Source organism: Anabrus simplex, chromosome 2, assembly GCF_040414725.1.
Source record: "Anabrus simplex isolate iqAnaSimp1 chromosome 2, ASM4041472v1, whole genome shotgun sequence".
Classification (NCBI taxonomy): Eukaryota; Metazoa; Arthropoda; class Insecta; order Orthoptera; family Tettigoniidae; genus Anabrus; species Anabrus simplex.
In genome coordinates, this window is record NC_090266.1 from 85,642,908 (window position 1) to 85,667,978 (window position 25,071).

The 25,071-nt window shown below is 38.2% G+C and overlaps 1 protein-coding gene across 2 annotated transcripts in view; it reads left to right on the forward strand.

The window, feature by feature from the left end:
• LOC136863850 (transmembrane protein adipocyte-associated 1 homolog) overlaps positions 1 to 25,071 on the forward strand; it is a 312,496-nt gene that overhangs the window by 147,581 nt on the left and 139,844 nt on the right. For both annotated transcript variants that reach the window (XM_067140184.2, XM_067140185.2), the window contains exon 7: positions 15,079 to 15,208. In XM_067140184.2, coding sequence (XP_066996285.2) covers positions 15,079 to 15,208 — 130 coding nt within the window. The remainder of the gene's footprint in view (positions 1 to 15,078; positions 15,209 to 25,071) is intronic.

Genomic DNA, 25,071 nt, shown 5'->3' on the forward strand with positions numbered 1-25,071 from the left:
ATTCAACCTCATTTTATCGTCATTATTGTGGCATGATTCCTCACACTTTACATAAATTATCTCTGAACATTCACATTTTCATTTCCTTTCAAACCATCAAATGGCGAAGTATTATCTGACCGTCATTCTCACTTAAACAATCCAAACACACACATATTTGCAGAAGAATCTATTCTTCAGGACATGTTAAAAATTTAGATATTATATCCGCGATCTAAAAAATCATATTTGCACCCGGTATTGTGTCTTTAACTTCTAAAATACCCTGTCTTATGTGTGAAGTATAAAGTAGTCTAAGAACTTTCTGAGGATACATAACGTCTCATCTCATGATAATAATTGAAATTATTTAAACAAACACTATTCCCATTCATTATAATACTCCACACAAAAGAATATCAATACTAAGATCTTATAATTGTCATGCATTAATCTTTCCAGGGGTTTAAACAAAATGCTGGCTTCCATATCAGTAAAGGAAACCCTACTATATTAGACTAAGAATCAATAATCCCTTTGAAATAGCTTGCGATCATCATTTACATTTTACCTAATTAACATGCAAAATTTACTTATTTACAGGTGGGAAATGACTTTCAAACATTAGAAATTTTGAAATATACTTATCTATTGTGATCATACCACTTAGTCGAGCAGCTCGTCTTCTTTCTCCCAATTCTTCCCAGCCCAAACATTGCAACGTATTTGTAATGCTACTCTTTTGTCAGAAATCACCCAGAACAAATCAAGCTGCTTTTCTTTGGATTTTTTCCATTTCTTGAATCAGGTAATCCTGGTGAAGTTTCTATACACTGGAACCATACTCAAGTTGGGGTCCTACCAGAGACTTAAGTGCCCTCTCCTTTACATCCTTACTACAACCCCTAAACACCCTCATAACAATGTGCAGAGATCTGTACCCTTTATTTACAATCCCATTTATGTGATTACCCCTATGAAGGTCTTTCCTTATATTAACACCTAGATAATTACAGTGATCCCCAAAAGGAACTTTCACCCCCATCAATGCAGTAATTAAAACTGAGAGGACATTTCCTATTTGTGAAACTCACAACCTGACTCCTAACCCCGTTTATCAACATACCATTGCCTGCTATCCATCTCACAACATTATCGAGGTCATATTGCAGTTGCTCACAATCTTGTACCGGTAACTTATTTATTACTCTATACAGAATAACATCATCCGCAAAAAGCCTTACCTCTGATTCCACTTCTTTACTCATATCATTTATATATATATAAGGAAGCATAAAGGTCCAAAAATACTGCCTTGAGGAATTCCCCTCTTAATTATTACAGGGTCAGATAAAGCTTCGCCTACTGTAATTCTCAGAGATCTATTTTCTAGAAATATAGCAACCCATTCAGTCACACTCTTGTCTAGTCCAATTGCACTCATTTTTGCCAGTAGTCTCCCATGATCCACCCTATTAAATGCTTTAGACAGGTCAATCACGATACAGTCCATTTGACCTCCTGAATCCAAGATATCTGATATATCTTGCCAGAATCCTACAAGTTAAGCTTCAGTGGAATAACCTTTCCTAAAACCAAACTGCCTTCTATCAAACCAGTCATTAATTTTGCAAACACGTCTGATCAGAAAGAATGCCTTCCCAAAGCTTACATACAACGCATGTCAAACTGACTGGCCTGTAATTTTCAGCTTTATGTCTATCACCCTTTCCTTTATACACAGGGGCTACTATAGCAACTCTCCATTCATTTGGTATAGCTCCTTCGACCAAACAATAATCAAATTGCCTTTAGTATATCCCCAGAAATCTTATCAATTCCAGCCACTTTTCTGGTTTTCAACTTTTGTATCTTATTGTAAATGTCATTGTTATCATATGTAAATTTTAATATTTCTTTAGCATTAGTCTCGTCCTCTATCTGGACATTATTCTTGTAACCAACAATTTTTACATACTGCTGACTGAATACTTCTGCCTTTTGAAGATCCTCACATACACACTCCCCCTGTCCATTAATTATTCCTGGAATGTCCTTCTTGAAACCTGTTTCCGCCTTAAAATACCTAATTCATACCCTTCCATTTTTCACTAAAATTTGTATGACTGCCAATTATGCTTGCCATCATATTATCCTTAGCTGCCTTCTTTGCTAAATTCAATTTCCAACAAATGGCAAATAAGTAAATATGGGAAGGACAGCTGATTCAGAAAGTGATGGAACCAACTAGAGGGAAAAATATCCTGGATGTGTTGCTGGTAAAACCAGATGAGCTCTATAGAGAAATCGAAGCAATAGATGAGGTGGCAAACAAAACTACTTCAGTCACAGAAATAAAAATATTGATTTAACAGTTTTTTGTAGTTCTACAGTATTTGACATTGAAATTGATCAAACAACATTTTGTCCCATTATGTTCCTTTTGTAAAGATTGCTAGATTATTCAAAACTAATTTAGTCCACTACATGTAGTCAGTCAGATAGGAACAAGTCTCAGGCAGCTAATCATGTAGCCTTAACTGTAGCAACCATGATCTGATCATGCATTGCATGTTGTTGGTGTTCTGAATCTAAACTGTTAATGTACTGCTGGTCTTTTACATATGTTGTGTTAAATGTGTGTTAATTATTTTGTCCATTATGAAACAATGAGTGATGAGTAGGGGGTGACCTAAAAATGTATGAAATATGTATGCATTTATGACCTAAAAACATAAAAATATGACCTATAAAATTCAAAATAGGACTTAATAGCATCTACATTACATAGAAACACTTTTATTACGATTGCTACAGGCTGCAGTTAATTTAGAGTATAAAAAGTTTTAATTCTTCGAAATCTTTAACCCAAAATCAACTAAAATGACTGCATACTCCTAGGCAAGGATGGACTGTGTGGACTATGTGGAAGACATATACACTACAGTTACTTTCATTGTTCAGTATTCAATCAGTTTTAATTTATACACAAAACATATTATTTGAATGAAACATTCATACCTGATCTAGTCTTCATTATCAGAATTGTTGCAATTTATGACCACATGCATCTTAAGATTGTTGAATGAGAATCCCCTCCTGTTGTTGCTGAGTATCGTCTTGTAGCGAGAAAAACTTCCTTCGACATCACATGATGTAATGGGAGCGTACTTGAATAGAGTTAAATCACTTGAAGAAAATTCCTGGAAATCTGCAGATAAAGGGTTTCCACAAAGAATGTCACTTATTCCACGCAGGTACTCAAGTCCGCTATTTTTTCCCAGTACATTTTCTAATTTTCTACACACCCTAGATGCTATTGTTCCTCTTGCATGCTTTAATTCATGTTCAATGCACTTTACAACATCCAGTGCATCGCTTAGTTCTGCTCCTGAAACTTCCAGTTGCGTGATTGCTCCAGATAAAGAATTAAAATTGGACATTATGTAAGCCAGGTCCACTTTTAATGTAGTGCTTGAAAATAAATCTTGAGTGATTTTTAGGATCAAAAGACTTCATGATCTTCTCCACGACATGTAAGTTGTTGCAATAGTACTCTGCGGCATAAAGCCAAATCCTCCATCACGTTATAACTGGCTGGGGAGGTAGGGGTAGTGAAGGTGCTTCTTCTTGAAATTTCTGAACGCGAAGTGGAGCTTTGACAAACACTTTCCTACAGTTCGATATTAATTTATCAACTTCAGGGTAGCTACTTCTAACTTCTTCAGCTGCCCTATGCAAGGCATGTGCAAGTCATGTCACATGTATCATTTTCGGGTATAGCATTTTAAGTCCCTTGGCTGCCTTCACCATATACGGAGCAGCATCAGTTACAAATAGAAAAATGTGCTCTCTCTTTGCCCCGTTTGGCCACAACAGATTCATTGAATTGTCGAAGAGAACTGCAATGGTGGAATGGTTTGTCTTCTCTAGCACTTCACATGTCAGGAGGAACGAATCTCCAGGCCGGTTTTCCTTCAGCATGCCAACGATCAAATTTGCTACATATCTTCTATCCACATCTGTGGTCTCGGCTATTGAAACCCATATCGTACTGTCTCCCATGCCACGCCTTATTATATCCAACATCTCTTCATAACAAGGGGTCAGATAGTCCTTCCTGAGAGTGATTCGTTGGGAACAGGATGCTTTGTATATTTTTCAAGAAACTGTCTGAAGCTTTGGCTGTTAAGTTCCTTTAAAGGAATATTAGACAAAACCATCATCTTGCAGAGATCTTGTGAATATTTTGAACACTGTGAACTTGATGTCAGGGTTTCGAATAGCAGACGTTGCCTATTTTCGAGTGCAGAATATCTAGTTACAAAATTCTTATGTTTTACAGTATTATAGTGTAGTTGCAGAGAGAAGCATTTTTCAGCAGTAACTTTTACCTCACACAATTTACAGAATAATAGCACATCATCTGTACTGGCTATGTTTTCACCGAACTCGCGAACAAAACTTCGCAATGTCCCACAAATTGAGACTTTCGTTTTAGGCATATTGAAAGGAACTGAATGACTGAAGCTCCCTAATGACCAAGGTCATTCAGTGTGTTGAAGGTGGAAGAGGAAAGGGCGAGGGAGAGAGAGATAAGAACAATGTCAAATAACTGCAGAATTACCTCTGCTTCCGTGTAAACAATAGCCTGGTTTCCAGGAATTGACCCAGCTAGCAAACAGTAGCTCCTACCTGTTAGAAACATTCCATACACTACTTTAGAATGGTTCTTCAGTATTATATTCCAGTCGATCCTGAAAAATAATTTCTAGGGCTTATTCTGATTTTTATAAAACAAAATTCAAATGAATATGATCAAAATATGCCGTTATAATGATATTTCGTTCAAAATATGCCACAAAACTTAAGAAAGCCTAAATATGCATTTATATGCCCAATACCACCTGTTTAATTTTGATTATCATGTTTGGAAACATGTTTAAAATACAAGACTATAAGATATAATATTAAGGGAAAAAATATGACTTGTCATAGAATCTGCCCCCCTAGTGATGAGTGTTGTTGTTAGTGTTGGTGAAGACAACTAAGACTCAAGAGCTATAAATCATAGGAAAAAAGAAATTAGAAAGACAAGCCTAAAGGGTACAACACATTCATGTCCTGTATCCATAGGTTTCGCAGTAAGAAATTTACTCCAAGTGGCTTTTCTTTCATCAGAAACAAGGTTATGTCTGAATAAAATATCTCAGTATACTTTTATTTCAAGCTTGATGTCACTGAGTACAATTAAAATATATAGGCCTATACCCACATCTAATTCAAAAAGGTCTAATAATGTAATTGCACTGTAAAGTATACAATCATTATAATAGTATGAAATATGTGCAAGCAATTTTTTATGTCTGTAAAGGTGGTGAAACCCACTTGTTTCAAAAATGTGAAAGTGGTTCATGTTTGTGGGTTACTGTAGTCACGTCCTAGTTCGTGAACCATGGGCAACGGCTGAGTGGCTTAGTAAGTGGTCCTGAGAGTCGGGATACCAGTTACTATGGAATGGGAGTGGGCATCTCGGACATATTCTGAGTCCTGGCCCTCCTTGTGCTCAGGCGGCTAGGACTATACAATTCACCAGTGGTCCATAACCCGTTAGAGGAGAGATCCTCACTTGGACTATGTGCAAGTAGGGCAGCATCCTGCTTCATGAATTTACCGAGCTCAGAACATTTTAAGCAAGCCTTGGACCTATGGGAGTAATGGAGTCCCACTCCCATTTGACAGGCGAGGGACTCCTTGGAAACAACTTGGCGAACGAAATGGAATTCGATGGGGAGCTATCAATATTAATGGGGCTTATGGAAGAAAGAAAGTAGAACTGGCTGAGTCAGCAAAGAGGATGCATCAGGATGTGCTAGGAGTAAGTGAAATTCGGGTAAGGGGAGATAACGAGGAAGATATAGGAGATTATAAAGTGTACTTGACGGGTGTTAGAAAGGGAAGGGCAGAGTCTGGGGTAGGGCTCTTTATCAGGAATACGATTGCACGGAACATAGTTTCTGTTAGGCACATAAATGAGCGAATGATGTGGGTAGATTTGTCAGTTGGAGGAATTAGGACTAGAATTGTGTCCGTGTATTCACCATGTGAGGGTGCGAATGAGGATGAAGTTGGCAAGTTTTATGAAGCATTGAGTGACATCGTGGTCAGGGTCAACAGCAAGGATAGAATAGTGCTAATGGGGGATTTCAATGCGAGAGTTGGGAATAGAACTGAAGGATACGAAAGGGTGATTGGTAAATGTGGGGAAGATATGGAAGCTAATGGGAATGGTAAGCGTTTGCTGGACTTCTGTGCTAGTATGGGTTTAGCTGTTACGAATACATTCTTCAAGCATAAGGCTATTCACCGCTACACATGGGAGGCTAGGGGTACCAGATCCATAATAGACTATATCTTGACAGACTTCGAATTCAGGAAATCTGTTAGGAATGTACGAGTTTTCCGCGGATTTTTCGATGATACAGACCACTATCTGATCTGTAGTGAACTAAGTATCTCTAGGCCTAGGTTAGAGAAAGTGAAATCTGTCTGCAAACGAATAAGGGTAGAAAATCTCCAGGACGAGCAAATTAGACGGAAGTACATGGATATGATTAGTGAGAAGTTTCTAACAGTAGACAGTAAGCAGGTTCAGGATATAGAAAGTGAATGGGTGGCATACAGGGATGCTGTAGTAGAAACAGCAAGGGAATGCCTAGGAACAACTGTGTGTAAAGATGGGAAAAGGCGAACATCTTGGTGGAATGATGAAGTGAGAGCAGCTTGTAAACGTAAAAAGAAGGCTTATCAAAAATGGCTCCAAACAAGGGCCGAGGCAGACAGGGAGTTGTACGTAGATGAAAGAAACAGAGCGAAACAAATAGTTGTTGAATCCAAAAAGAAGTCCTGGGAAGATTTTGGTAACAACTTGGAAAGGCTAGGTCAAGCAGCAGGGAAACCTTTCTGGACAGTAACAAAGAATCTTAGGAAGGGAGGGAAAAAAGAAATGAACAGTGTTTTGAGTAATTCAGGTGAACTCATAATAGATCCCAGGAAATCACTGGAGAGGTGGAGGGAATATTTTGAACATCTTTTCAATGTAAACGGAAATCATCCTGGTGGTGTTGTGAACAGCCAAGCAAATGGGGAGGAGGAAAATGATGTTGGTGAAATTATGCTTGAGGAAGTGGAAAGGATGGTAAATAAACTCCATTGTCATAAGGCAGCAGGAATAGATGAAATGAGACCTGAAATGGTGAAGTATAGTGGGAATGCAGGGATGAAATGGCTTCATAGAGTAGTAAAATTAGCATGGAGTGTTGGTAAGGTACCTTCAGATTGGGCAAAAGCAGTAATTGCACCTATCTATAAGCAAGGAAACAGGAAGGAATGCAACAACTATCGAGGTATCTCATTGATTAGTATACCTGGCAAAGTATTCACTGGCATCTTGGAAGGGAGGGTGCGATCAGTCGTTGAGAGGAAACTGGATGAAAACCAGTGTGGTTTCAGACCACATAGAGGCTGTCAGGATCAGATTTTCAGTATGCGCCAGGTAATTGAAAAATGCTACGAGAGGAATAGGCAGTTGTGTTTATGTTTTGTAGATCTAGAGAAAGCATGTGACAGGGTACCGAGGGAAAAGATGTTCGCCATACTGGGGGACTATGGAATTAAAGGCAGATTATTAAAAGCAATCGAAGGCATTTATGTTGACAATTGGGCTTCAGTGAGAATTGATGGTAGTATGAGTTCTTGGTTCAGGGTACTTACAGGGGTTAGACAAGGCTGTAATCTTTCACCTTTGCTGTTCGTAGTTTACATGGATCATCTGCTGAAAGGTATAAAATGGCAGGGAGGGATTCAATTAGGTGGAAATGTAGTTAGCAGTCTGGCCTATGCTGATGATTTGGTCCTAATGGCAGATTGTGCCGAAAGCCTACAGTCTAATATCTGGGAACTAGAAAATAGGTGCAATGAGTATGGTATGAAAATTAGCCTCTCGAAGACTAAATTGATGTAGGTAGGTAAGAAATTCAACAGAATTGAATGTCAGGTGGGTGATACAAAGCTAGAACAGGTCGATAATTTCAAGTATTTAGGTTGTGTGTTCTCGCAGGTTGGTAATATAGTAAGTGAGATTGTATCAAGGTGTCGTAAAGCTAATGCAGTGAGCTCGCAGCTGCGATCAACAGTACTCTGGAAGAAGGAAGTGAGCTCCCAGACGAAACTATCTTTACATCGGTCTGTTTTCAGACCAACTTTGCTTTATGGGAGCGAAAGCTGGGTGGACTCAGGATATCTTGTTCATAAGTTAGAAGTAACAGACATGAAAGTAGCAAGAATGATTGCTGGTACAAAAAGGTGGGAACAATGGCAGGATGGTACTCGGAATGAGGAGATAAAGGCTAATTTAGGAATGAACTCGATGGATGAAGCTGTACGCATAAACCGGCTTCGGTGGTGGGGTCATGTGAGGCGAATGGAGGAGGATAGGTTACCTAGGAGAATAATGGACTCTGCTATGGAGGGTAAGAGAAGTAGAGTTAGACCAAGACGACGATGGTTAGACTCGGTTTCTAACGATTTAAAGATAAGAGGTATGGAACTAAATGAGGCCACAACACTAATTGCAAATCGAGGATTGTGGCGACGTTTAGTAAATTCACAGAGGCTTGCAAACTGAACGCTGAAAGGCATAACAGTCTATAATGATAATGTATGTATATGTATGTAATTGAGACACTGAACAGATGCAAAAGTTTGTATCTGCTACTTGCTTTACGTCGCACTGACACAGATAGGTCTTATGGCGGCGATGGGACAGGGAAGGGCTAGGAGTGGGAAGGAAGCGGCCGTGGCCTTAATTAAGGTACTGCCCCAGCATTTGCCTGGTGTGAAAATGGGAAACCACGGAAAACCATTTTCAGGGCTGCCGACAGTGGGGTTCGAACCTACTATCTCCCGAATACTGGATACTGGCCGCACTTAAGCGACTGCAGCTATCGAGCTCGGTATGTCTGTATCTGGGATATGTCCATTAATGGTAGGGGATGCTTACATAAACAACATTTATCCCTCGCATTGCATATATAGTACTCCCTGAAATACATTTTGAGAGATTACTTAGTGTGCAGTTTTATTGTATGTTCACAGTTTCCGAACCTGTAATTAGTGTCAACTCAACTCTCAATTGTTTTATGATGTATTTCCATTAAAGAACACTCGTCTAGGCTGGTTTGTTGAGAATATTTCATATTTGCTGTCTTTTTCTCCGGAATGCCCTATACCTGTATTGGTTGAATACTTTCAGCATCTCTGGGATGAAGAGCAAATGTGTTCAATTGTTCCACCATTTGATAATCCGGAGCATAGTTGGTTATCAGAGTATCTAAACTGGGGTTTTCATCTTTACCATCTTCTTCCTCATTGTCACTACACCGACTGCCTTTCAGTTCTGTTGCTTGCACGTCCTTCACCATTTCACTAATATCCAATTAATTTTCCTCAAACCGTACACTCCTTGATCAGTCACGGTGTATTCACTGGCAACAACATTTTTATACCATGCCTGATTTGAAAGACTCTTGATCAAATCTTTTAGTAGTTCTTTTTCCTCTTAATTCCCAAGTTCCCTTTGGCCCCACTAGAACAAAATCCTGCTTTGAAGAATCGGTTCCGAATCACTTCCTTTGTTACAACATGCCACTATCCATCTCACTTTATCTCACTGCATCCAGTACGGTGACAGATTTGGTGAGATCAGAGGCAGAAGTTGCAGTATCAAGGTTTAATCCTAGCCATCTCACTATTAGTTGTCTGTACTGGCCTTTGAAAATGTGAATGATGGATGCCTTGATCAAAATGTTGAAAGACAGTAGTGGTGTTGGGGCAAAGAACACTAACTGGACATTTTTGAAGGTTAATTCAGGATGGGAGTTTGCCTTGTGTAGGGAAATGAAAATTCCTGTTTCGTTCTTAATTTTCTTATTGAAGGAATCAAGACAGTCAGTCATTTCTCCTGTCATCTAGGTTTTTCTATTAGCTCTCCATTTCATTGGTAACTTCCTTACATCCATTCTTTTAAGGTAGTGAGGGTTTGGTACCTTTCCAATAACAAGAGGTTTTGATGTTTCACTTAGCATATATCAGCAGAGTAGCACAGTCAGACATTCTTTAGAAATTTTTCCTCCGCTACAGTTTTCTCCCCAGAAACTTTCCATATTGTAAACGTCGTCTTCCTGGAAACTTTCCATATTGCAAACCTCTTCTTCCTTATACCCTACAATAATGGAGGACACTTTCACTTTCCACTGTTCAGTTTGTGGGCCAGTGACATCAGCAGATTCCCCACACACACTCTTGTAGCTTGCCTAACTGAACATTTTTCCAGCCAACCATTTGAAGCTTAAGTTCTCTTGTTACTTTGTTGGCCTTTTATTAAACTTATAGGATTGGAGATGGAATGATTTTGCTTCTTGCAACTGGAAACCACTCTAATAAATCTCGAGTTTTAGGATTTCTTTTTTCTATTGTCATAACCATTCTTGTGCCACTGTATTAATATGCTGTATTTTTGTTGGTGAGTTGAGAATTTATTTGTGTTTTTCACACACTGAATTTATCTGCAACCACATGCACACCAAGCTCTTTTTTTTTTTTCATGCACTCAATAACTTCAACCTATTCCTGATGTGTTAAATTTTTCCTTTTGGGTGCAATAGCTATATACTGAATGAAAATTAATACACAGAACTACTCAATACTTCATTGTCAATGCTAAGAGTGGACTTCCCTATGTTTAAATGAAAGGTAAGGTAAGGGTGTATTCTGCCCGAAGACAGGTCCGAACTTCCGCAGAGGTGTGCCTGAGCCGGAGTTTACGTATGGCAGGGTAGCCAGTTCCTTTCCGCTCCTCCATTCCCTTAACAGCAAGTGGTAACCCAACCAAATCTTGACCACGCCCAGTGTTGCTTAACTTCGGAGATCTCACGGGATCCGGTGTTTCAACACGGCTACGGCCGTTCGCTATGTTTAAATGAAGAGTAACAGATTTATGACACACCTTTCAAATCCCTACTAAAGCCAGCGGGCTACCATGTACAGCCTAGGCACACATACATTTCCAGGAATTACCTGTAGTGCACTGAATTTATCTGTATTCAAAAGTCTTTTGAGATGTATAAGCCTGCACTGTCATGCAATTTAATCTTCACTCTATTTGTGTCCTTAGTGAAGAGGTAAAAGCATACTTTGGGACTGTGGAATAGGTGTCTGTATCTGGGAGTGTCTGCAAGAGGGGTAACATTATTATTCTTCGACTAAGATTTATGTAAGAACATAAAATTCTGTCTGTATCAGGGGTCCACATCTTAGAGGTGTCCGTAAGGAGAGTTTTTGCTGTATAGTTTCTGTATAAGTGTAAGCAAATGGAGCACATTACTGAAAAATAGGTGGGATTGCAAATCTTGTTTTTCCATTCATTAAAGGTAGGTTTTGTCTGAATTCATTAAGAAATTAACATCACAGAAAGGTATTACTCTTGAAGGAAAAAGGGGCTTATTTAGATACTAATCTAAATATAACAAAATTATGGAAAATGATTCTCAAGCAGATTTTAGTGATATAGTGTCGAAGACAGTGCTTAGAAGGATTTCCGTAAAATTCAACATAGGATTTTGCTCTTCTACTTCCAATATTTGCAGTTTATGCTCAAAACTGAAACGTTCAATTAAGAACACTGATGATCCAGGAAAAAAAGTATGTGACATGTAAACTGTTATTGTGCAGCAGCATTTTATAACCTAATGAAAAAGTATTTGTTAAGAAGGAAGCCATGTTTTCCAGTGTTGAGTTAGTTAAATGTAACAAAGGCTTTTCAGTCAGTCAAACACACAGCAAATACAATGGAAAATTATAACACTATAAACATATCTATATATATAAAATAACTTGTCCTGACTGACTGACTGACTGACTGACTGATTCATCATCGCCGAGCCAAAACTACTGGACATAAAGAGATGCAATTTTGGGGATATATTCATATTAAGACGTAGGTGCTCGCTAAGAGAGGATTTTTGGATATTCCTTCGCTAAGGGGGTGAAAACGGGGGTGAAATTTTAAAATGAGTTGCTCTATATCTCAAAACTTTAAACGTTTACAGATGTAAAAATTGGTATTTAGAATCTTCTTTAAAAATAAGGAAACACGTATTTTTTTGTTTTCAGAAAATCCCAATAGGAGGGGTGAAAAAGGGTGAAAATGGGGAAAAATGGGTTGAATGCCTTTAATCAGGATACCGGTACCTATATCTCAGAAACTGAAGATATTACAGACCTGAAAATTGGTACTTTTGATCTCTTTTAAAAATAAAGAAACACGTAATTTTTTGTTTTTGGAAAATCCAATTAATGGGAGGGTGAAAAGGGGGTGAATTTTGAAAATGAGTGAATCTATATCTCCAAACTTTTAAAGTTTGCAGATGTAAAAATTGGTATTTAGAACCTTCATTAAAAATAAAGGAACACGTATTTTTTTGTTTTCGGAAAATCGCAATAGGAGGAGTGAAAAGGGGCTAAAAAGTGGTTGAATGCCTTTAATGAGGCTACTTATATATCAGAAACTGAAGATATTACAGACCTGAAAATTGGTGTTTGGGATCTCCGTTAAAAATAAAGAAACACGTATTTTTTGGTTTCTGGAAAATCCAATTTAGGGGGGGGGGTGAAAAGGGAGTAATATTTTAAAATGAGTGTATCTATCTCAAAAATTTTAAAGGTTATATATGTGAAAATTGGTATTTAGAATCTCCTTTAAAAATAAATAAACACACGTATTTTTTCGTTTTTGAAAAATCCAAATATTGGGGGGTAAAAAGGGGGGCGGGTAAATTTTTTAAAATGTCTTAAAACTTTAAAATTTACACATGTAAAAATTGGTAGGTAGAATCTCCTCTAAAAATAAAGGAAAACGTATTTTTTTGTTTCCTGTAAAAGGGTGAAAAATGGGTTGAATGCCTTTAATGAGGATATATATATCTCAGAAACGAAAGATATTACAGAACTGAAAATTTGTATATGGGATCTCCTTTAAAAATAAAGAAACACGCATTTTTTAGTTTCGGAAAATCCAATTAATGGCGGTTAAACAGGAGTGACAAATTGGGTGAATTTTTGAAAGACTATATCTACAGAATATCTTGGAAACGTAAAATGTTACAGACGTAAAAAGTGGGTGTTTGTAATCTCCTGTAAATCTAAAGAAACATAGGTGATTTGTGTTTGGAAACTCCACTTAAGGGGAACTCAAAAGGGGTGAAATTTTAAAATGAGAATTTTTACAGTTTATCTCAAAAACTTAACATGTTACAGAAGTGAACAATGGTATTTTTTTATCTCTATTAAACATAAAGAAACGTGTATTATTAGCTTTCGGAAATACCACTTGGGTGGAGGGGGGGGGGGGTAAAAGTGACTGAAAATGGTGTTGAATTCTTTTAATTAGGCTACTGATATCTCAAAAATGAAGATGTTACAGACGTGAAATTTGATATTTGCAATCTGCTTTAAAAATAAAGAAACACGTATTCTCGGAAAATCCAATGAAGGGGGGGGGGGTGAAAGAATTGAAAAATTAATTGAATTAATTGAATGAGAATACATACATCTAATAAAAACTAAAGTTGTTACAGACGTGAAAATTCGTATTTGGATCTCCTTTAAAAACAAAGAAAAACGCGTTTTGGGGGGAAACCATCTTGGAAGGCGGGAGTGTAAAGGAGTTGAATTCCTTTCATGAGGACACACAAATCAAAAACTGAAGAAGTTAGAGTCGTGATAATTGGTATTTAGAAGATCCTTTACTATTAAAGAAACAAGTATTTTTTGCGGGAAAATTCACTGAGGGGGGGGGGGGAGTAGTGTGAAATGAAGTGAAAAAAGTAAATAATTTTTATGGGGATACTTATATCTCAAAACTGAAGGTAATAGACGTGAACATTGGTGTTTGAAATCTTCTTTAAACATAAGAAACAAGCCTTCTTTTAATTTTTTTTTGGGGGGGGGGGGTGCCGGTAAATAAACTTAACGGCGGTGGGGTGTAGAAGGAGGTGAGACCAATTGATTGTACTGTTCTTAATGTACTTATAAGGATCCTCGGCAGCGCGCCGGCCTCTCACAGCTGGGTTCCGTGGTTCAAATCCCGTTCACTCCATCTGACATTCGTGCTGGACAAAACGGAGGCGGGACAGGTTTTTCTCCGGATACTCCGGTTTTCCTGTCATCATCCATTCCAGCAACACATAATAATAATAATAATAATAATAATAATAATAATAATAATAATAATAATAATAACAATAATGTTCCGGACCGTCGTCAAATGTGCGGACCGCGCTGGAAACGGCTCCTGGATGGGTAATGACTAAGAATGCAGTCCGGCCGCGGGTTCAGTGCCTTCTAGGCACCCAATATGACACCACGCCGGATATCCTGAAGGATTTTATCCATATTAAAAATGATTATAGGAAAAGATGGCAAAGATTTACGGACCCAACTGACCGGGAGGAATACCTGAGCCTAGCCCGGGAAGTACGAAATCAATTGCTGGAAAAGAAGATTGAAAAATGGGAGGAAACATGCCGTAATCTAATAGAAAACGAGTCAGACCGCGAATTTCGGCGGATTATATATCTAAAACAATAAGCATTCAATTATAAATTTCAGTATAATACCGTAGCGAAGCACGGGTATCTTGCTAGTCTGTATATATATATTCTTTGTATGTTAGTATGTTAGTGTGTATTTTACAGATATGTTTATAGTGTTATAATTTTACATTGTATTTGCTGTGTGTTTGACAGACTGAAAAGCCTTTGTTACATTTAATGAAAAATAAGGTTGACAGCATAAGTTGTATAATTGTAGCTTAACTAGAAGATTCAGGAATATCTTCATAATGCTCGCTGCTTGTTATTTCAATGATATGTATTATGATCAAAATATGCCAGTTTATTTTAAACAAATTTTCACCTTGATCATAAAATTTTGTTTCAACTTAAATTTTTTAAAAAATGTATTTTTTTTTTTTTTTCACAGGGTATCCCAACCAAGCATTATGTTTTCATATAAAGCCCAAGTAGATGACAATATGGAAGATGACACTGTGTCCCTTCCTCATCAGCAGTCATTCTCTTCTCTCAAGACTGACTCTGATTATATTTATCAGGTAAGATGCAGACAAGTTGAAAGAAATGGATTTGGAGGTAAACCTTTTGAAATTTACAGTGGGTGAAGAATTCTTCTGTTTAACCTCACCTTTTACATACATGATAATATACTATTATAGTAGTTTCTCTTTCCAAAATTCAGCCTTATTTTACAGTGTTGATATTTTTTTCTCTTAGAAAGTTATTTTATTTAATGGAAATAAATATCACACGAGAACACTTTCACTTGTGTAAATTAGTTTATTGTCACTGTAAGTCACCACACACAATTATACACAGTAGCAAGTAACACTACAACACTTGTTAGCGGAGTACCCCGAAGTCGATTCTGACAAGTACAGATATCAACAACACTGACTCGTGCACTATAACATATGGTCTCTTGAACACACAGACTCCACCTCGGAGCCCAACAGTCACTCGCAGTCCATCACTTGCCTTCGAGTCCAACCTGACTAAGAGTCCAACGCTGACAGTTCGATATATAAACTGTTCGATCAACCATCTAGAATTCTCGATTTCTGGAAGGGTTCTTACAACACTCTGATGGAACACACTCGAAACATCGGTCGACTAGCTAGTTGAATGGAGTACTCCAGTAATGGATCCAGCTAGAACCTTCATTACCATTTACCAATACACATGGAAATCTCTACAACATTCCTAATGTCTCTACATATATCTGGGTAATAAACCTTACAGTAAGTTTCCAGAACCCTTCATATATACCAAATTATAGTACAATAAATCTAACATACGAACATTATAGAGTTTTCTACCGCTTTCGACTATATAGATTTTGAGGTTAAATGTATACACAATACGTATTTGAGGTTATAAAGATTTATAATACATATTTACAGGGAAACCATGTACTAGTTATTATTAACATTTAATAAAAGATAATTCAGCATTTAATAAAATATAATTAAAATATATTAAACATAATAATTAAAGGTTTTACGCCAGTTACGATGTTGTATATACAACACCCTTCCCTTCCCTTCCCTTCCCTTCCCTTCCCTTCCCTTCCCTTCCCTTGCCTTGCCTCGCCTCGCCTCGCCTCGCCTCGCCTCGCCTCGCCTCGCCTCAAAATGGTTATTGTAATAATCAGATTGTTATTTTACCAAGTGACATCTGGATTGGTTCTAGAATGCCTGAATATATTCATTGTATTGATAGGATAGAAAAAACATATCTTGCACTTTGTGGTGAAACCCTTCTGAATAATAAATCTTAAAACTAGCAAGAATGAATTGTTAACTGTGTTGATCAGCTCTAAATGTTCTCCTTAAAAGGATAGTAAAACCTTAACCAAGGAATAACATCCATTGGCACAATCTTTAATTTTTAATTTTACCGGAGACCCATATAAAAGGTCATGCAACAACTTGGTTGACTGCTTGGACTTATCACACAACTCATGAAAGAGACAGCCTTATTCCCGAGAGCATTCATCTGTGAAAATATGCTCAAGTATTATTGTTCCTTATGAGAAGTAATTTAGATTTTATCCTATGGAGATCTAGGATATATAAAAGTACATTGGACATCATGTGCCATTTTAAAATTAGAGATTTAAATCCTGGCATCGATAGCAGTACGTTCGTTGTAATTTCATCCTTGGTGTAGGTAAGTGTTGATTGGAGCCTTTGTTCTAGTTCTGAGTCTTCTTTGACTTAAGATTATCAGATTGATTGATACAAAATAGTGTGTTCTTTCAAGATTTTCAGTTCGCACTTAGGTGTCATAATATATAAAAAATATGAGGGGGTGGTTTTGGTTCATTTGAAGCAATTCTATTGCATATTTTGTTACATGATCTCCACAGAATGGTCCAGAGGCTTTGTGTAACAGCAACAAAATAATAAAACTGTATTTAGGAATTATTGCAGATGCGAGGTCTCTATTCTTAAGCGACTACAGTGAAACCTCATTAGTGCGTTCCTCATTAACACGTTTTCCCACTTAGCACGTCGTAAAATTCGAAGTCCCGATTCTCATTGTATTAAATCTATATAAAAATACATCACTTATCACATCACGAATTTTTGTTATTACCGTTTAGTATGATCACATTCTTCCTAGCCCTGAAAATGTTATTTGTCATCCCTTGTGGAAGGAGCGTGATTTCCAACTCGGGTAAGACCCTCCCACCGCAGTTATGTGATGATGGGAAAGGGCCTTGAATTCTGAACTTCACAGGATAAATTGCACCTTTAGGAGCAAGCCATTAGCCTCAGAAATGCTCAGTTTTGCATGCCGGTTAACAGTGAAACTGCAGAATAACACAATGAGCCTGTTTGTGCTTGTATTTTGCATTCCATTCAGAAGTTAGAAATGTATTTCGTGTTTAGTTGTACAGTGAAGGGTAGCGAATATTTGCCACACGATAGCCCACATCTGGAACATAATCGTGTGAAATTGACCGTGTGCATATTTCTCTTGTGATATTCATCAAAATTCAATATTCATATCTCTTGTGATAGCCTAATTATGGATACAGAAAAGTCATGAAATTCCTTGCTAATGAAGACAAAGTCTGTCAGCAAGTCGACTGGCATCTACATCTTTAAGCGCGCAGAGTTGGCATGAATGTTGAAACTCGCACCTTCCAGATACGACTGGATCCCTTGAATCGGTCTTGGTCGGTCGAAGTTTTGTTCGAATCAAAATGGCGTCCAAAATCATTCTGTCGCGGTCGCACATGGCCGTGTATAACCTTTAATTCATTGCTCAAGTGTGTGACCAGAAAAATAAAGTTTAATAACCAACTGGTCCAAAATATTGTACGCGCACTTTTTAGTGATAGATTTTTGTACTGCGTTGAGGAGTAAGGAGGGAGCACTGCCGGTTCCGGTAATACTGCCAACTGAATGGAAATTAAATCTGAATTGAATCGATAATATGATCGATTGATATGAATTTTCTAAACCTTTATTATCTTACGCCAACAACTGTGTCACACAATATATAATACTGTATAACATTTCTCGATGCAAAACGTGTTCCTAGCATGAATTCTATAGTTTGGCTTTGCTGTGTAAACAACAGCAGTACGAGTACGTAAAGTGTATGCCAGATGTCGCACAGGAATCATAAGCGATTCTTAGTCTGTGTTTCAAAGGTTGCCAATACGAATCTCGAAGATAACCGAAGTCGACTGATTCAGCACTAGGGTGTGCAGATAATATAGGCTTTTACTAACATTCGTAATACTTGGATATTTTTATGGGACCCATTCAAATGTTTTCACATTTGTTGTGTGGTGTTTTTAACACTTTTCAGTGCACTATTATTTTATAAGCCCCAGCGGAATAAGTTTCCATATTTGTTCTCTCATGGTTTTCACACCTTTTAATATTCTCTTCTCATAGTTTTCACTGTACCCGCGGATATATGACGTAAAATTGTATTATGTCTGAAAAAATCATATCTAGTGTTTCCATATCCCTGTTGGATAGTTTTTATTTGTGTATTCAGTAGTACGTTTTCTCGCTTAACACATTCCTTTTCCTTGTCCCCTGCAGAAACTTCTTAACGAGGTTTTACTATATATGCTTAATATCTCCCATGGACTTTAAACATATATCAGGATGCTGGAATTATGCTCTGATAGGGGTTAATTAATGTATGAGTAAATCAAGTAGCCACTAGTCGTGAGTTTTGTGTTTCCATTTTCCTTGGACTCTTTCACCCTTAAGCACCCTTAGATACCAGTTAACTGCATTAGGACTGGATCCTACTATCTTGGAATGAGGAGAACCACCCAACTGCTCATTCATAACCCTGTTACCAAAGACATTTCAGTAGACCATGCAAGTTAGCTAAACACCACTGGTCATATAGCAGCGATAGTTGCTTCGAACCCAAACATCGATACCCCTGAGGATGTTTTCCCGTAGTTTCCCATTTTAAACCTAGCATGTTACAGGGCTGTACTGTAATTTAGGCCACATCTGCTTCCTTCCCTGCCCATTTTTCATCCCATTGTTGTTAAAAACTTTTCTGCATTAGTGTGACATTAAATGTTGTTAAAAACCTTTCTGCATTAGTGTGACATGGAATGACTTAAGAATGGGTAATAAAACCTTCTGGTATCATGTATCGTGCTGTTCTGGTCCAGTGTGGCCCTAGTAGCTGCCTGAAGTTTTCTGCCCATCTTCTTGGTTTGCCATGGCTTTTCTTGCCTGTGTAGGGATCTCACTATCTTCTGTGCCCATTTGTTCTGGTGTAGCCTCGCTACGTGTCCTGCCCATTTCCACCTTACTCTTGCGGTTTGTTGCGCAACAATCTCTGAAGACGTAATTTCTTGGAGTCTCTTGTTTGGAACTCTGTGTCAATCAATCAATCAATCAATCAATCAATCAATCAATCAATCAATCAATCAATCAATCAATCAATATTTCCATTATTATCCTTTCCATTTTCCTTGGACATTTCTTTCTTTTGCTTGACTGTTAAGTGTGAAGTCTGACAGGTACAAAATCAATACGGGAATGATGCATGTGTTGAGTGTGTCTAGTCGTGAGTTTCGTGTTGAATGATTTATCCAGCAGGCTGAATTTCAGTCCCCAAAAGGCCTTCCAAGCCTGAGTTGTTATTCACTTTAGATTCTTTTAGTGAGATCAGTTGGCCTAGATAAATATATTTGTCATTGTATTGCAGTGCATTTCCATCAGTTGTGATTGGGTTTGGACATTACTTTTGTTTTGTTGTAGTTCATTGTAAGGCTTACTGTTTTACCGGTTGTACTTAGTTCGATAAGCATTTGTTGTAGTTCTCTGTGGGAGCTTGGGACTAGCACAATGTCATCAGCAAATCTTAGGTTTATCAGTCTCTTTCTATTTATCTTTATGCCATACTTATTGTCCCATTTAAATTTCTAAATGTATCTTCCAGCATGCTGTTGAATAGCTTGGGGGGTGATGGGATCGCCCTGTCTTACTCCTCTGCCTAGACGGAAGGGTTGCCCCTCTTTCTCGGTCTTCACTTTGGCAAGACTCTGACTGTAGATTTTTTTCAGAATGTTGATGTATTTAGAATCTATTCCTTCGTTGTTTAGTGCGTGGTGTACACTTGAATATTTCCACTGAGTTGAATGCCTTGCTATAATCAGTAAAGGTTATGTACAGTCAGTTCTCATCCTGTCGTTTCATCAGCCTTAGTTTTATTGTCTTAGAGAACAGTTTATACAGACTGGCCATATGGCTTACTGGTCTGTAATTGTTTAGATGGTCCTTTGGTCCTTTCATATGTAGTAGGATGATTGTGCTTGATTTCCATTGCTCTGGAATGATTTCTGTTTCCAGGTTGTTACTGAAAATTGCTGTGATTGTTTTTACTGGAAGTTCCTCTCCTTCCTTTATGAACTCATTCCAGATGCAGCCTTAACCGGGGGATTTCCTGTTCTTCAGTTCTGCAATTGAATTCCTTACTTCGCTTGGCAGTGTTGGGGGAACTTGCTGTCTGATGTCTTGCTTGCTTCTTGTTGTTGTGTTCTGATGGCAGCTCTTACATAGTGTTTTGTAGAAACTTGTTGCTTGCTCAAATATTTCTGTTCTTTTTTTGTCGTACTGTTCCCTGATGCTTTCTTGTCTCCTGACATCCATTGTTTCCCTTTGGTTAGATTTCTCTTCACTTTTCTGGTAGATTTTGTGGTTTCCAGTATTTGTCTTGTTATTGTGTTGCTGTGTTCACGTATATCTTTCCAGATTTCTCTTTTTATCACCCTATCTAGCTCTTTATAATTGGCCTTGGCTCTGGCTGAGTTGAACCTTTTTTGAAGTTTTTCTCTCTGTTCTGTGCATGGGATAGTTGATGGCTTTAGGTTGTATTTGGTCCTCTTAGTCTCCTTTCTTCCGATGCTGTAGTTGCCTGCTTCTAGTATGCATCGTTCCAGTTTGTTGTAGAGCTCACCGACTTGGCGGTCAGTGTTTTATCCTTTTTTATATTTGGCCTTGCTCATTTCTGAACGTAACACCTGCTGTTGACCTTCATTACTGCTCTTATTCTGTGATCTGTATGAATTTTAGGTTTTTGACCACCTTATTTAGTCCAGTGTTGAGGATGTAGTCCATTTCATTGCATGTTTTCCCGTCGGATGACTGCTATGTCCATCTTCATTGTAGATTCTTTTTAAAGAACGAGTTGACAATTTTCACTTTATGTTGGAACCGTCGTTCTCCTCTGTCATTTCGCTCTCTATAGCCACATGGGCCTACTATTTCTTTTCCACCTGGTGTGCGCTAGCCTACTTTGCTGTTTAAGTCCCCTATGACAAGGTTCGTTGGTGGTTTGTATTTCTCCATGTTATTCTCCAGCAGTTTGTAGAAATCGTCTATTTCTTGTTCAGTACTGGTCATTGTGGGAGCATTATGCTTGGATAATTGTAATTCTGGATATGTTTGTGAGTAAAGTTAATGCCATTATTCTTTCCGAAATTCCAATTATTGCGTTTACCATATGTTTCACTTCGTTTTTTATTGTGAAACCCATGCCTTTCTGGCCTAGTATTGTCCCTTTGTAGCAGAATAGGTTGCCATTCTCTTGTTCAGTTATGGTTTCCCATACTTTTCTTACTTCACTGAGGTCTAAGATGTTGAATTTCTTTTCCTTTGGAACAGTGTCAAGTTCTACTTCCCTTTTGTAGGATCTCATTGTGTTCGTATATAAGTTTGCTATTACTAGTTCTCTCTTGTGGGGTGGTGTCTGTGGTGTGATCGTAGGTTTGTTGGTGGTTTCTACGTAAATTGTTGCAGGGAGGCTGGTTTGCCAGTTTACCCACTGGTTATTTATCATTTCCTTTTTTCTGATATCCCACACATCATATTGTCAACAGAATTTTCTGTGTAGCGAAATTTGATTTACAGTGTTGTTTGATTCTCTACAATCTCACTGTCTGTCCATATTACTGAAGAGATTTTATGCAAGACCCACTTTTCATCATTGGTTGCATTGTAATCACTGTTATTGTGAATCTCAACTGGGATTCTTTCTATAGCAACCACATACCTTATTTGATTTCTTCACTGTGCTAATTTGTAGAGATGTTTGGAAGTAGTTGATACTGTTGCATGGTACTGTTCGTCGAGTTTCATGATAGATATTCAAGAATTTGCTGTCCATGGCTCTCCTTATCTTACAGACTGAGAACTGTAAGACAAATATTCTCCAGCCACTAACAAAGAGTATGTTCACATGTTGCCTCCTAGCTCCATGCCTCAACAACTTCATGAATTTGTCTAGCTATGTCGTTTGCAAAGTATTGATTTCTTGTGTATTGTATAAGCATTACAACTGTGAATTATACGAGTAGATCAGTGTATTTTTTTCAAGTTGCTTTACGTCGCACCAACACAGATAGCTCTTGTCTGGGACAGGAAAGGGCTAGCAGTGGGGAGGAAGCGGCCGTGACCTTAATTAAGGTACAGCCTGGTGTGAAAATGGGAAACAGTGGAAAACCATCTTCAGGGCTGCTGACAGTGGGGTTCGAACCCACTATCTCCCGAATACTGGACACTGGCCGCACTTAAGCGACTGCGGCTATCGAGCTCGGTGATCAGTGTATTATACCAGCTCGTGGCACCTTAATTGCCCTATAATACATTTTGGTCTAAGTGCGAACATAGCCCACAGCAACAGTTATTACATTCTGGTCATGCTGCTAACGTGGCCTGCAGTAGGCTTTGACAATACATTAAAATCAGTAATGAACTATGCACACCATACAAGATTCCATGAAGTTTTGTTTAAGGTTATATGTCACTGTATGGCCGTACTACTGTCCAAGTCAGTAATATGTGATATTTACAACTTGGATGATTATTTCTGACATTTTTCTCTAAATATGGTTGTGCAGTATAGAGGTGTGCTAGATGTGAGTGTAATTTTGGACATTTTATGCAATGCTAGTGGTTCTCTGTTGTATGTTGTTTATTCGTACTGTTTGTCATAAAATAACATTGCCCCATTTAACCTGTGGTTTTTCTTGTTTGTTTCTGTGAAAAAAATATGAACAACACCCTTCAGTTTACTTTTTAAATTTCAATAAAAACAGGGTCATTAGCAAAAAAATATAGGAAAATAACCTTTGCAAGCTGTGCTTGACATTTGTGTACAAAATTAGTGTGGAAAGTCAATACAGTATAAGTAAAAAAAAATTTCACAAATAACTGTAATGGTTGCAGAGAAAAGAATGTTTGAAAAACCTCCAAAAACCCCAGACCAAAGCGATTAATCCAGGCCAGAATTTGCTAATTCATATGTGTGGAACCACAATGATGCTGTAGGTAAATTGAATGTGACACATTTGAAAAGTTTGTCATTACTTACTGGATAACCTGGTGTATTTTGTTAAATTCTGATTTGCAAGATTTGAATGATTAGTCCAAAGTGATTTAACTATATTCATAAAGCAAGGAAAATAGGACTAATGAGAGTTAGTTCTAAAATACAACCTGTGACCATAAAGTTTGGTGAATGAAGTCAGAACGGTCGATCCGGCAACACTGGTGACACGCAATGCTGCACCTGCGTAGTAGCAGGTTTTGACCACCTGCTCCCAACTTTCTTCATTTGAGCATCGTGTGTGTGTAGGACATGTTTGACACAGTGCTTGTTTAGTGCGTTGGTTCTGAACTGCAAACAGGAACATGAACGACCAAAAGATCAATATACAGTTTTTTTTTTTAAGCTTGGCAAGACACCGAAAGAAACGCATGTGATGCTGGTACGTGTTTATGGAGATCAAGCACTGTCCTTGAAGTGTGTGTACGAGTGGTTCGCCCGTTTTCGAGGAGGCCGGGATAGTGTTTCTGACAACCCACATAGCAGAAGACCGGCGACCGCCGGCAGTGACAAAAACATTGAGAAGGTGAGGACATAAATCACAAACGATCAGCGATTAACTACGCACGATAGCGGATGAACTGCAGATTAACTGTGAATCCATGTGACAAATCATTACCCAGAAGTTAGGGAAGAGGAAAACGTGTTCTCGGCTTGTGCCACATCACTTGACTGACGATCAGAAGCAGGCACATTTAGAGGCTTCACAGGATTTTGTCGAAACGGCAGATGCGACACCAAATTTCTTGAACTGTATTGTCACTGAGGATGAAACCTGGTGTCTCAGGTACGACCCTGAAACAAAACCGCAAAGCATGGAATGGCATTCCCCGGGATCCCCTCGTCGGAAAAAGTTCAGAGCCGAAAAGTCACGCATCAAAACGATGCTCATCACCTTTTTCGATAGTCAAGGCACTATCCACAAGGAATTTCTACCTGAGGGAACGACATTGAATGCTGCACGGTGCATTGAAATTTTGACCCGTTTCATGAAACGTCTACGCAGGCTACGACCCCAGCACACACAACAGGGTTCATGGCTTTTTGTCCATTACTACGCTCGCCCACACATAGCCAATATCCTCAAACAGTTCATGGCAAAAATGGGGGTGGTGCAATTTGAACATCCCCCATTCTCGCCAGATCTCAATCCTCCAGACTTCTTCCTATTCCCACGACTCAAACTCGCTATGAATGGAAAGAGATTTGACGATATTCCTGACATCCAACGAAACGTGATGAGGCTTTTGAACATCATCCCGAAGGAAGCCTCTTGCAAAGTTTCTAGGACATGTATCACCGATCTCAGCAGTGCATAGTTATGGGAGGGGACTATTTCGAAGGACAGTAAGGTCACTGTCGTGCATTGTTCATCTATGTTGATAGTACAGGACTATTCACTGAACTTTGTCACAGGTTTTAGATATAGAATGCAATAGGTTGGAATATCGTAGTGCTCTAGGAGTATTTTTAATGAGGCTCCCTAATATTTTTAAACAGTACTAATTTATTA